Genomic DNA, 13,795 nt, shown 5'->3' with positions numbered 1-13,795 from the left:
AGTGTCACATGATCTTCAGAAATCATTCTAATATGCTGATTTGCTGCTCAACAAACATTTCTGATTATTATTATGCTGAAAACAGCTGAGTATAATGTTTTCAGGTTTCTTTGATGAATAGACAGTTCAGAAGAACAGCATTTATCTGAAATAGCAATCTTTTGTACAATTTTTGCACCAGCAAATCAGCATATTAGAAAGATTTCTGAAGGATCATGTGACACTGAAGACTGGAGTAATGATGCTGAAAATTCAGCTTTGATAACAGGAATAAATTACATTTTAAAATGTATTCAAATAGAAAGCAGTTGTTTTAATTAGTAAAAATATTTCACAATATTACTGATTTTGCTGTATTTTGGATCAAATAAATGCAGGCTTGGTGAGCAGAAGATAATTTTTTAAAGAACATTAAAATCTTACTGTTCAAAAACTTTTGACTGGTAGTGTATACGATCATAGAGGCTGCATTTAACATTGTGAAATATTATTACAATTTAAAATAACTGTTTTCTATTCTAATATATTTTAAAATATAATGTATTCATTAGATACTTTGGTAATACTTTTGTGGAAACCATGATCCACTGTCTTTTAAACGTTTGGGTAAATGAAATTAAAAAAGAAAAAGAAATGAATGCTTCAAAATAAATGCTGTTCGCTGAACTTTCTATTCATCAAATAATTATGAAAAAATTTATCACAGTTTTCATAAAAACTATAAAGCAGCTAAACTTGTTTTCAACACTGACTTCTTTCAAAAACAACAACAAAAAAATCTTAAAGCATATAATATGTATTACTAATTTCCCCAGACCAACTAGAACATAAAAAACATAAATCTTTACTTCCCCCATCAGCTCTGCATGGACTTTGGAAACCCCATAAATGGTGCGAGGTCTCTGGATACAGAGGTCAGGTGCTGGGTAACGGGGAGATGAAGGGCCGAAAGCTCCTATGGTACTGGGTACAAACAGTCGCAAGCAGTTCTCCAGAGCCAGATCTAACACATTATGCAGTCCTGAAGAAAGAGGAGTGGGGGAAGGAGAAGAAAAGATCGGGATAGGGGCAACAGGAGAAGGACAGAATGTGGGACGTCAGGGATAGTGGAAACCTTACGTTGTAAATTAGGTAGTCACAAACACATAAAACATGTGTGACTGAGTTTTCCCACCTGTGATATTGATGGTGCGGGCAAGAGCCAAGTTAGCTTCCCCGATAGCACTGAGTAATGCACTGTAATGCACCAGCCAGCTGATTCTGTTATTCACAACTAGCTCCCTCAGGTTTTTATAGTCCAGCACGTCAGCGTATACAAACGGACCTGTAAGGAGGATCACCCATCAGAAGCTGGAGGTTAAATGAGAGCTTTATTCATATAGGCTACTTCAAAATATAAATGAGGCTAAGTGATTGAAATGTAGGTAATACTTTACCTTAAAAATAAGGTTCAATTAATTAACATTAGGAACTAATAAATTGTACAACATTTACAGCATGATTCTAAGTTAATACAGGTTAGTACATTCATGTTAATTCATAAACATACTATTGCTCATTAATGTTCGAAGTACACTGTAAAAAATTAAAAATTGAGATTTTCAGCAGCCATTACTCCAGTCTTCAGTGTCAAATTATCCTCTTTAAATTGATTTGATCAATTTAAAACATCCTTGCTCCATAAAAAAGTATACATTTACTTTAAAAAAGAAAAAAAAATTGAACAGTAGAGTATGTAGAAATTAATTGTACTAAAGGTTAATCAATTATTTTTTTTATTGTTTTTAATGTTGGCAATTTCATTAACCAATGTTACCTTATTGTTACTGAAATTGAAATATAAGTGAAATTGAAATATAAGCCACGTGATTAAAAAAACACTCCTACTGTAAACTTTAATAGCCAGTTTATGGCACCACACTGCATGTGGCTCTATATATGTTGCAACTGATGCAACCACCTACCCATATCACAGCTGTATATCTGTCTCAGTGTCAACATACCCATGCTATAAACTTCAGCGGGAGGCCTCCTAATGTCTGACAGGATGATGTTTTCCTTTCCATACTGCTTCCTGATGTAAAAGGAATTGAATATGATTACAAATCAAACGAAACAACAGAAAAAGTTAAATGCTATTTGGTTTTTACAGAATTATAAATAATCTACCTCAGAAGATTAAAAAAAGGTTTCATATGCACAGCAAACATCTATGCAAAGACAAGGCAAATATCCAGTCTATGCAAAGATGTAAAAACTGCGTTCTGGAGTCTGATTTCAAATTTCTCCCATGCAGCACATCTTTCAGCTGTTCACTAACCTCAGCATTTCAGCTAGTCCAACTCCAAGCTGTCCCAGGCCACCTTTAACAGGAGAACAACACTTTCAACAATGAAAGAAGCTTAAACACACATTTTACAACCAGAAACTTCACCACTCACAATGACACAACAGAGCACCAAGCTGAATAAAATCTAAATATGAATGAAAATTCTTTTTTTTTTTAATGAAAATGCATAAACTGGAGGTCGGAGGTACAGTAAATGCACAACAAAAGAAATCATAATACCATATAATGTGTGATCAACTCCAGTAGACCACTAAAATAGAGTTTATATTTCAGTGACTATTATTAGACTGATGCATGTGGGATGGCAAATCAGTGCACATGCAAATGAGTAGAGCTGTTTCAAAAACAGGCCCAAGTCAAATTTAAATAAGCTCTGTGATTGTTATTGTCCAGACATTTTTCAGCTCCACTTCGACTGACAGTCCATTTACTCACTCTGTTGCACAAGCATAAAACAGCCGCGCGCTCCATTGTGCGCACGCGGAGCGCTTTTAACACTGTTTATTCCCGACCTATTGTCATTGCGATCAATAGGATTGTCTCTTACGAGGCTCGGAAAACAAACACAGAAGACATGATGCAACTAATACTATTTCCACCCAAACACTACAGGTTGTCACACGTTATTTAAGCAGCTGAGAAACAGAAGGCACCTGTGATGAGGACTCGAGGACTGTCCGCAGGAGGCTCGGAGGACTCGTTGCTCGGCCATCGGTTGATCTGACGCGGCGATAAACTCATGCCGCGAACCGACCAACCTCTACACAACGAGCGGACACACAACCGGACACCTGACAGCATCTGTCAGTTAATAAACATATCAGTTAACCGAATGAACGGTTCAGAAAGAATGCATAAAAACAACTTTGTACTTTTTTCTTTTTAGTTTGCGCTATGACGGCCAAGTCGTTATTTCATCCTTAAAAGTTAGTTGACTGATACACGAACATTAAGTAAATCAGTAGTTCAAGAAAAAGCGCATTATCTCACCTTGAGCGTGTCAAAACTTGAAATCCGTGACTATGTGAAACACGTGTCTTGCATCAAAATCACAACATTACTGTTGTGTATCCGGAGGTGGAAAATTAAGTAAGTAAATAGTGCTGGTAAGTGGGATTTTCATGGTATTTAACCGTTAGAATTAAGAGATTACTGTCCGATTGGTTGTCAGAGGAGCGCATCGAATGACCATTGGATAAAGAAGCTGCCGGAGCAGAGAATGCTGGGAAATGTAGTTTTACCTTTATACTAGCACGTACGGTCGCGTGAACGCTACAAGAGGGCAAACTTGCTGACGGGCTGCCCACTCCGGATTTATATTGTGTGGGTGAGTTTAGCTGAGCTGGGGATTTACCCTGAGGACTTCATTGGCCAGTGAAATGTTATTGTTTGTGTGTGCGCTAATGACCACGTTTTACAGTGAAATATTAAGTATTTTAATACAATGTCAAACATGTCAAATAATTTAATATAATATAATCTCTGAATAGGAAAATTATGTTCGTAAAATGAATATAAATCTAAAATTAATTCAAAATCAAATACAACACTCTGCTTGGACATATTTTAATATTTATTGATAATAATTTAAAAATAACTGACAGGCCCCCATGTTAGATTATACAATTCATTACTGTATAAATGGGAACAGATTAAAGGGGAATTCGTTACATGAGCAGCACATTTTGAATGCCTGTCTATAGAAATGGTGACATTATTTTCTTGTGCCCCAGTTCAATTTCTGATCCTGCTCCGAAGCATCAAGTTAGCAAGAATTATGTAGCCTACAGTAATGTTGTATCACCTCGAAAGGGTTTATTTCCTGAGTATGACCACTGTACATGATCCAGCTTATAGGCTACTTAACAAAGAAATAAATACATGGATATGAAATATTGATTTGAGTTTAAATCCTCTGTTTTCCATGATGAGCTAGTTCACCCAAAAATGAAAATTCTGTCATGACAGAATATTCTTTTTTGGGTGAACTAACCCTTTTAACGCTAAATCTGGCAATTAACCAATCAGAATCAAGTATTCCAGAGAGATGTGCAATAATTAATTATAAACCATGTTCCAATTGCAAATGTGGTTTGTAACTTGTCAAACATGTTTAAAAGCACCTTCTAGTAGGTCCTCAAACTTCTCACATTCACCCCATTTAAAGGGGTCATATAATGCGATTTCAAGTTTTCCTTTCTCTTTGGAGTGTTACAAGCTGTTCGTGAATAGATAAGATCTGTAAAGTTGCAAAGACTAGTCTCAAACCCAAAGAGATATTCTTTATAAAAGTTAAGACTTGTCCACGCCCTCCAAAACCAGCTCATTTAAACATGCCCCCACATGTCTACATCACTGTGTGGGAAGATTTGCATAATGCCGCCCAAATGTTCACGCAAAGAACGAAGGCATAACTTTATTGTTGCTGCCGCCGCCGCCATGTTGTGAAGACGCTGTGTGTTTCGTTGCGAAAGCTAAAATACTTTGTTTGGCCTTCCAAAAGAGGACACAACTAGAAATCAGTGGTTAAGTTGTATTTACAACACTGTTCCAGAACAGCTCAACCCAAATATTAAGATGTGTGCAGCGCATTTTATGGAGGACTGTTTCCTGATCTTGGGAGAGTAGACTACAATGCCGGCTGTTCTGACTCACAGATTCATTTAAAGGATTTGCCACTGATGATTCAAACAAGAGTTTTGAGCAGTGTAGAGTAGCGCTTGTTGTTTGTCATTTCTCAGATCACAAATGCAATGGTTTTATATAAACATTTCATTACACCAAATACACAAAATAATGTTCTTTTTAGCAACATCATATGACCCCTTTAATATTTAACATTCAGCTGTCTGTAACAGTGTAAAACATCATGACTGATGCTGTCTCATGTAACCACAGTAAATTTCAATAACAAACTACTCAAACACAATACAACAAACCTACATTTTCCCCTATTTGAGACTGTTTACTGTTTAGCATTTTGCTTGAAGTTCAGACAGAAGGCCGTAATGCCCGTTTTGTCTGATTATTATTCAATGATGGCTATCGTAAATGACATAACATCTAAAAGCTCTTTAAATGCCGGTATATCTGATTGGCAGTGATACAAACTTCTTGCAAAGAAACACATAGTAGTAACAGGCTCTACAACATCTTTTCAACCATGAGGTCACAAGATAGTCAGCTCATCCATGAGGTTCTCAAACGGGGTCAAGGTGTCAGTGTGTACTAAGCGTGTTATTGGTCCGGTCGGGTCCAGCTCGCTCACGGTGCTCTTTCACAATGCTCCACACCTCTTCTCGCGCTTCCTCCATGTTCTGAGCATACTCAGTCCACCTGAGGAACATCCCTACCCAAATACAATACAAGGATAATGAGGACATTAAAGATGGAAGTATATGTTTTTTTCTTTTGCTTAAAATCAGTAAAGCTGACTTTACATACCAATAATACCAAGAAATTTCAATAATTTATCTTACATTCTTAACTTGCAATCATTTTGTCACATTGCAACAGTAACTCACCTGTCCATAGCTGTAAGGACTGTGGATGTACTGAGGGCCAAATGGCCAAATCAGTGGGTTCATACAGTGGGTTGAGGTACTGCTCTTCAATATCAGGCTTCAACAGGGACTGAAACAAACAGTGTGTGTTCTCCTTCACTCCTGCAGCACATCTAGCTCAGGCAAAAATAAAAATAAAGAAATCAATTTTATACATTTTAAAATAGACCCTCTCTGTGAAATCCAGGCTAAAGTCTCAAAATCTAATTATGAGATCATTTCAAACATTAATTTCACTATGATTTCAATCTTTGACATGGCCTTACTCAGTCGATATTAAATATATCAAGGTAATAATATTTAATATTATTTATTAATATTTTTCTGCAAGGTGTTATATTAATCAAAAGTGACAGTAAAGACTTTGACTCTGTTAGAGAATAAACATGTAATACATTTTCCACAAAAATATTAAGCAGCACAATTGTTTTCAGCACTGATAACATGAAATGTTTCTTAAGCAACAAAACAGCATATTAGAACAAGTTCTAAAGGATCATGAAAGCCTGTTGAAAAAAACAGCATATGCTGGTTAAGTATGTTTTGAAGCATGGCTGCTGGTTTGGGCTGGTTTAAGCTGGTCCTTAACTGGTCATGTGCTGGTCCTAAGCACCTATCTCCTGCTCAGGATCAGCTTAAGACCAGCACATGACCAGCTTAAACCAGCCCAAACCAGCAGCCATGCTTCAAAACATACCTAACCAGCATATGCTGGTTTTTTCAACAGGGAACACTGAAGGCTAGTGTATCACAGGAATAAATTAGTTTTTAAAATATATTAAAACAGAGCACAGCTAATTTAATTGTAATATTTTACAATATTACTGTTGTACGTATTTTTGATCAAATAAATACAGCTTTGGTACACATTAGAGATTTAAAAAAAAAAAAATTGAAAATCATTTTGAACTTTTAAATGGTAATGTGTAATGAGTGTCATATAAGGGTAATTTGTGCCCACCTCTCCTGCTCGCTGTTACACAGGAAGGTTCCATAGTTAGAAGCATAAACCTCTTGTGCCAGTCGGAGCAGCAGGGCCTCACTAAACTCCAGTGCCAGAGGAAATTGCCGCCACACCTGCCACACACAGTCAAGCAGCAGCAGGAAGGACGGGCACTCCTGCTTCAGACGGGCATGAGAGTACGCCGAATGAGCACAGCGCTGCTGGAATGGGTGTCCAGCCTGAGAAACAAGCATGCAACTCATCAACTTTCTCACAAACAGATCTGAGACTAATATTAGGTATAGTAGTTTAGTAACCAAGTTCTTTTTAGTTGTAATGCATTCATAAGCTTTAACAAAATTCACCACACACACACACACGACACACCTAATCGCACATTATGTCACACAATCACACATTCACCTGTATCCATTCCCTCTCTAGCAGGCAGAGGAAGCCAGTGACAGTTCTAGAGGCAGGGTCTATGATAAGCTGAGTCAATGAGCTCACCAGCAGCGTGTTGTCTGTCCCTTCAGAGCCATGCACAAGCACAGAGTGACCATCCCTGCAAAAAACAGACCACAGACCAGAGCAATACATCTCAAACCCATGCATGGGCCTGCAGTGACCACCCTTCAAAAACAGACGGCACGCCAGAAAAATACATCTCAAAGCCATGTGTAAGCACAGGGTGAAAAAAAGCCTAAACCAGTACATCTGAGAGTAATGCGGTAGAACTAATATTTGCATCTCAGTTTCCATAAAAATATTAATCAGCACAACTGTTCTCAATGTTGATAATAATAATAAATGTTTCTTGAGCAACAAATAAGCATATTACAATGATTTCTGAAAATTCAGCTTTGCCATCACAAGAATAAATTATATTTTAAATTGTATTAAAAAATAAGAGTTATTTTAAATTGTAATAATATTACCGTTTTTACTCTATTTTTGATCAAATATACAGTAGACTTTGTGTGCATAAGAGACTTCTTTCAAAAAACTTGTAAAATCTTACTAACCCTAAACTTTAGAACTGTAGTGTATACATTGTAAATGTAATATAAAGAAAATGTAAGTATATCAACCAGAAGGCATTCAAGAAAGCTAAAATAATTGTTGAAATCAGTTAAAGACTATCCTACATTATTAAATTATTCAGTGACTTTTGATGAATGCTACACCAAATTTGAATAGAAACTATTTCAGAGATATGCTGGTCAACCAAAACGGACATAAAAAGCATCACAACATACAATACATAAAATGTATTGATCTGTTAGTCACACAAAGCAATGAACAAAATAATAGAACAGAGAATGTAAATAAGAAACCACAATTAAAGTGCAGTGCAGATGTTTTGCCATTAATGTTTCATTAGAAATTATTTAAGCCAGAACACTGAAACATGTGTCAACCGTGTTCTTGCCTTATTCTGTCCGAGTCACTACAGAAAGCCTACTACACTAAAACTGCAATTTTATGTATGAACCACAGATGGCGACAGACAGCCCAGAATTTCGTGGTGCACCTTTAAAAGACCAAAGTAAAAGATCTTCCCACCTCTCCACACACTCTACCACCAGGCCTGCAGTGGACAGTGCACTGTGAACATGAGAAAGCCATTTGGAGTTCTCCAATTTACTGAGCCAGCGGTCCACACTATGCGACGGGTCACTGCACGCTTCCACCAGCTTAATAAGACTCTCCTGCACAACCTTACCCCTGTAAATGACACAATTACATGCAAAATCATAGCAAAATGGCTTTCAAAGTCAGATGGGTCACATATTTTCAGACTATTCAAATGACTAATGTTCCCTCACCTTTCATGGTGTCTATGGATTTTTTCCAGTGGCTATAACAGGATTTAGACTCAAAACCTCCTCCTGTCATGCGGGCCTGCTGGGCTTGCTGGGCAGAACGCAGATCGATAATGTAACCCAACTCTGACCCATCAATCACAGCCTGGAGAAGGAGCTCATCCTCCTTACATCTCTTCTTATTGGCTCCTGTCAAAGGCTGGCTGCTTCGCATGATCACCTCGGCAATGGATACAAATAACTTTTACTTTGGACATTTTGATCTATATTATGTATTTTTTGCTTTGATGAGAAATGTAGTTCTTATACAATATATGGTTACATACACGTATATTTGAGATATAAGAAAACATCCTACACTCACCATTCCATTCCTATGGTGACAATAGGAGAGCACAGGAAATCTGCCGCCCTGTCTGAACCTGGCTGAGCGGATCAGCTTGTCATCATCCACCTCACGAGGCACAATGACCGCAGATGGATACGATGGGCATACAGAGTAATCTGAGTTTACTTTACTGACTCTCCACCTGTCCCACTGCTCACACACACACACACACACACACACACACGTTTGTTTCTGTGAATTGTGGGGACTTTTCATAGACTTCTATTACTTTTATACTGAGCAAACAATATTTTTTTATTCCCTAACCCAACCATAACCCTATACCTACCCATTACAGAAAACATGTTTGCATTGTTACACTTTCAGATAAACATCATTTACTATTTTTAATAATTTTTTTCCCCCTCTTCAATGTCAAAAATTTCAGTCAAAAATGTCAAAAGTACACACAGATGCACACACACACATATTATGAACACGCACAAACATGCATATGTATACACTTATACATAAGCTATAAATATACATTATTATTAATTAATAAATATAAAACAATCTAGAAAAACTAGTAAAGAAAACTAAATTAAACCTAAACAGTAATATTTAAAAACGAATCAAAATGACATAAAACACATAAGAAAATATTAAAAATGAATATAAATATAAAACAATAACTTTATTTAAGATAGACACTATAAAACGGAAAAAAGAGTAACAAAAACACTGTAAATATGATACAAATATGATGTTGTGCCATAGACAGAACGTCAGTGGCTAAAGATAAACATCTACAACTATGGAAAAAAAATGACAGGCTGTGAAACAGCTGCTAGATGACAATGGGTGATAATGAACGCTATGGAGACAAACAAGGCAAAGAAAAGTAGAAAAAAAAGCGGCATATGAGTGAAAAACTAGTAACAGAAAGAATAGACATTGCTTTAATTCCTGTGCATTTAAGTGTTGCCCGTGTCTCACAACTGTTTTTTGTTTCCTGTGGCAAACAAAGTGCTTCCTGTTTGTCTTTCTTTCAGAAAATGAAACAATAGCGAAACAATTAGGTAACATTTGACCTTGAAGTAATAATTTTCAGTATCGTTTGTTTGTGTTTGTCCTTGCGTGTGGTTTTTAAAGCAAGATAAACACAGAGTGACAGTAACTGAAGGAAAGGGAAGTGAAAGTGAAAGAAAGAAAACAGTTAAAGAGTGTGTAGCTCACCAGTCTTTCTGTTTGTTTGTAATATTGCTCTGTCGAGGACAGGCCCCATGGGCCGTGCAGAGTAAGGTGTGACGGTCTGTAGAAGAAGGGATACATCTCTGTCATACTTTCCAGAGACGAAAGAGCCTACAGAGACATGAGATGATATTAGTTTACTCTCACTCACAGCTGAGGCAGTGATGGACTCAACTTGTATTTCTAGAGTAAAGATTGGCTTTAAATCATCTTTAATGACAATCAGTAATTACCCATAGTATTCAGGATTTTTAACAGGTTTTTTTTATTTATTTATTGTTTTTGGCCAATATTGGATATTGAAGTGTGCACAGTATTTTTCTTTTATTTTAAGATTTAGATAAAAACCTTTGCCATAATCTAATGCTCATTTAAAGTAAATAATTAAAAAATAATATTATAATAACACTGCTAAATGAAATCTTTATTAAATCTCAAAATATATATTACATTGTAAATTATTTATTTGAATTTTAATGTTTTATTTATTTTATTTTTTTTATTTGTACAAAATAGTACAGAATTTTAATACTGGCCAACTTTTATCAACCATAACAAGGCAGAAATGTAATATCGGTGCAAGCTGCTCGATTTGTGGGGGTTTGTTCATATTACATTTTAAATTATATTCAAATAATAGACAGATATTTAAAATTGTAATAATATTTCACAATATTACTGTTCTAATGTGTTTTTTAACAAATAAATGCAGCCTTGGTGAACACAATAGACTTCTTTCAAAACTTTGACGAATCTTACAGACCCCAAACTTTTGAAAAGTATTATAACGAATCCTAAATATTACCCATATTATTAATACTAATCCTTGTAACAAGCATGGCTAGTGATAACTATATTTAGTACCTCTATAGAACTGGCTATGTTCAGACATTCCTCCATTCCAGGAATTTCCAACTGAAGAACCAGCAGGTCCTTACATTTAATGGTGATAGTACCAGAGGATCCCACAGCCCTGTATCAGACACATGTGCAAACACCCCCACACACATTTAAGTACATTCCTCCATGTTGTCTCACACTCTCAAATTCCATACAATCATCTCCATTGGGGCCTCAGAAGAGACGGAAGCAGGAAGCAAAAACAAGCCATGAGCGTAAAGCTAGCAGAGAGACAATGAGATAAATTACAGAGGTATGACTCAGCTCTAAATTGAACTTTAATAGAACGTAAGCTAACAGTCTCTCTTTTTGTCTCTCCATATTTGGATGTTAGATTACAAACACAAATATACATATATATAACACTTCATGTTCATAAACACTGTTGCTTTGCATGTATTAAAAACACAAAAAAGCATGTCAGAGAGATATGATATGTTGCGTAAATGCTCATTGCAAAGCACGAATATCTTGCAAAATACTATTTTTTCTGTTTTTCTCTCTGCCATAAGCTAAGAACATGTTGCCAGCACAGCTCATTTTGAAAGATGCCTTCCTATTCTGACATAACATGCTGCCCGCCACATTTCTCTCCTCATTTTTATCATTACTGTATAAATTAACAGCAGATCCCAGATCAGAATAAAATGACAGCTTCAATGAGTAATACAAGTCAAACATTGGGCCTGCTTTAGAAGTGTACCTGGGGTATCCGAAAAGATTCTGGACACTGACATGCAGGAAAAGTGATTGGTGAAATTAGAGAAAGAGAGAATTTGTTTATTATTACAGAAGCAGGTCACTTCAGGGATCAAACACATACACAATTGTGACCCAATAAGATTCAAAACCAGATGTCTGGATGAATAAGAATATGACATGAATAAGGACATGTGTCTTCATTTGCTGTAATAAAGTCCTGAATATGTTTCAGCAGTGATCAACAATATACACATCAATAAAAAAATCCTTCTGAAACAAATCTTGATATGGTAAAATCTAAATTAATAGATTTTCTTTAAGTCAGAGATATTATTTAACACCACTGAATCAACTTAAATATTTGGTTACATGAACAAAACTAAAATGAAGTTTTAGATCAGATACAAATAGCTCTGTAGAGCAATAATTGTATTGTATTGTATTGTAATTTAAGATGGTCTTAATTGGTTTAATGCTGGAAGACCATCTTAAACCAGATAAAACCAACAAAACATAAGGCTGGTTTATGATATTTTTCCATCACCAGGCTATAATTACCGTCGGCTAGTTTTACAGCACACACATGCATTGGTCAAACCTGGACTCCAGCTGATGAGAACAGCTGTCTCATACCTTTTCTCAATGGCATCGATGTTCTTGAGGAGAATGAGAAGTTGCCAGGAAGCTTCATCCTTTCTGTCTGAGAACAGAAGGTGGTGGCTGGTAACGCACAGGGTTCCTCTGAGCGCTGGATGGAAAGGTCTTCTCAGGGTAACATCTTCAACATTAGCGGTCTTGATGTGCTCCGACAGCTCCATTTCACAACGACAACAACCACCAACTGGTACTTCTCACGCTGAGTTTAGAGAGCTGGTGGGCGAGCCACACGTGTCTCTGTCTTCCGCTAATCCTCTACAGAACTGTGTTTTGTAACTTATAAACGTATAAAGCTCACCGGTAGCTGGCAAATATAAAACGCCACTAAGCGACTGTGCGCGAGCGACGGGAGGTGTGCGACTCATAAGCATTTTGTTGGCTTCTTTATACTTTCGTTTCCGTTCACACTCTTGAAGTCCCAGCCCTCTTTTCTTTTTTGTGATGTTTGTGTTTATTGTTGTTGCTTTTTCGTATTGTTTGTAGCAGTCTTCCTGACATTAGGGTAAGGATTAGTCTGCTTTAGACAAATAAAAAAATCTTATTTTTTCTATTCTTTCTATTCTTCTTCTATTCTTTTTTTCCCCCCAAATCAATTAGATATTCGTTTTACATTTAATAATGCAAGATGCCACACACCCTCAAATATAAAAAATACCCTTGCGAGGGACCTCGTCTGTAATATATAAGCATACAGGCAGCATTTCCATGTAAACATCAATTTATACTGTAACATTTTTTTAATATATATATATATATATATATATATATATATACACATACAGTATATATACATTTTCTTTCTTTCCTTCTTTCATTTTCTTTCACCACAAAACCAGTCATAAGTAGTATGGGTATATTTTGTTTGGGTCAAAATTATCGATTTTTCTTTTATGCCAAAATCATTAGGATATTATAAAGATCATATTCCATGAAGATATTTTGGACATTTCCTACCGTAAATTTATCAAAACTCAATGCACCTTCATTGAGTTTGAACCCTCAAATTCCAGATTTTCAAATAGTTATATTTCAGCCAAATATTGCCCTATCCTAACAAACCATATAACAATTAAAAGCTTATTTATTCAGCTTTCAGATGATGTATAAATCTCAATTTCAAAAAAAATGTACCCTTATTACTGGTTTTGTGGTTCCTGCAAAACAGAAAAGTTCAAGTTCTTTAAAGTATGTTCATTTATGCACTCAGTACTTGGTCGGGGCTCCTTTAGCACAAACTCCAGCATCAGCGAGGTGTGGCATGGAAGCGATCAG

The 13,795-nt window shown here is 36.1% G+C and overlaps 1 protein-coding gene and 1 pseudogene across 2 annotated transcripts in view; both read right to left on the bottom strand.

Annotated features, from left to right (window-relative positions):
* The window catches only part of tdh2 (L-threonine dehydrogenase 2), a 15,321-nt gene extending 11,674 nt beyond the window's left edge, over window positions 1-3,647 (bottom strand). For both annotated transcript variants that reach the window (XR_001630889.1, XM_016448119.1), the window contains exons 1-6: window positions 3,341-3,647; window positions 3,004-3,151; window positions 2,321-2,363; window positions 2,004-2,074; window positions 1,175-1,324; window positions 849-1,021 (exon numbers count right to left, since the gene is read on the bottom strand). Coding sequence is in view for 1 of the 2 variants with exons in the window: in XM_016448119.1 (XP_016303605.1) it covers window positions 849-1,021; window positions 1,175-1,324; window positions 2,004-2,074; window positions 2,321-2,363; window positions 3,004-3,151 (585 nt within the window). In the remaining variant the exon portion in view is untranslated. The remainder of the gene's footprint in view (window positions 1-848; window positions 1,022-1,174; window positions 1,325-2,003; window positions 2,075-2,320; window positions 2,364-3,003; window positions 3,152-3,340) is intronic.
* A 1,514-nt stretch (window positions 3,648-5,161) lies between these two features.
* On the bottom strand, window positions 5,162-12,875 carry LOC107659246 (myotubularin-related protein 9-like; annotated as a pseudogene).
* Between the last annotated feature and the right edge of the window lie 920 nt (window positions 12,876-13,795).

This window comes from Sinocyclocheilus anshuiensis, unplaced genomic scaffold, assembly GCF_001515605.1.
Source record: "Sinocyclocheilus anshuiensis isolate Anshui unplaced genomic scaffold, SAMN03320099.WGS_v1.1 scaffold539, whole genome shotgun sequence".
NCBI lineage: Eukaryota > Metazoa > Chordata > Actinopteri > Cypriniformes > Cyprinidae > Sinocyclocheilus > Sinocyclocheilus anshuiensis.
The sequence above is the reverse complement of the archived record's forward strand: the minus strand, read 5'-3'. Positions and strand labels throughout refer to the sequence as shown.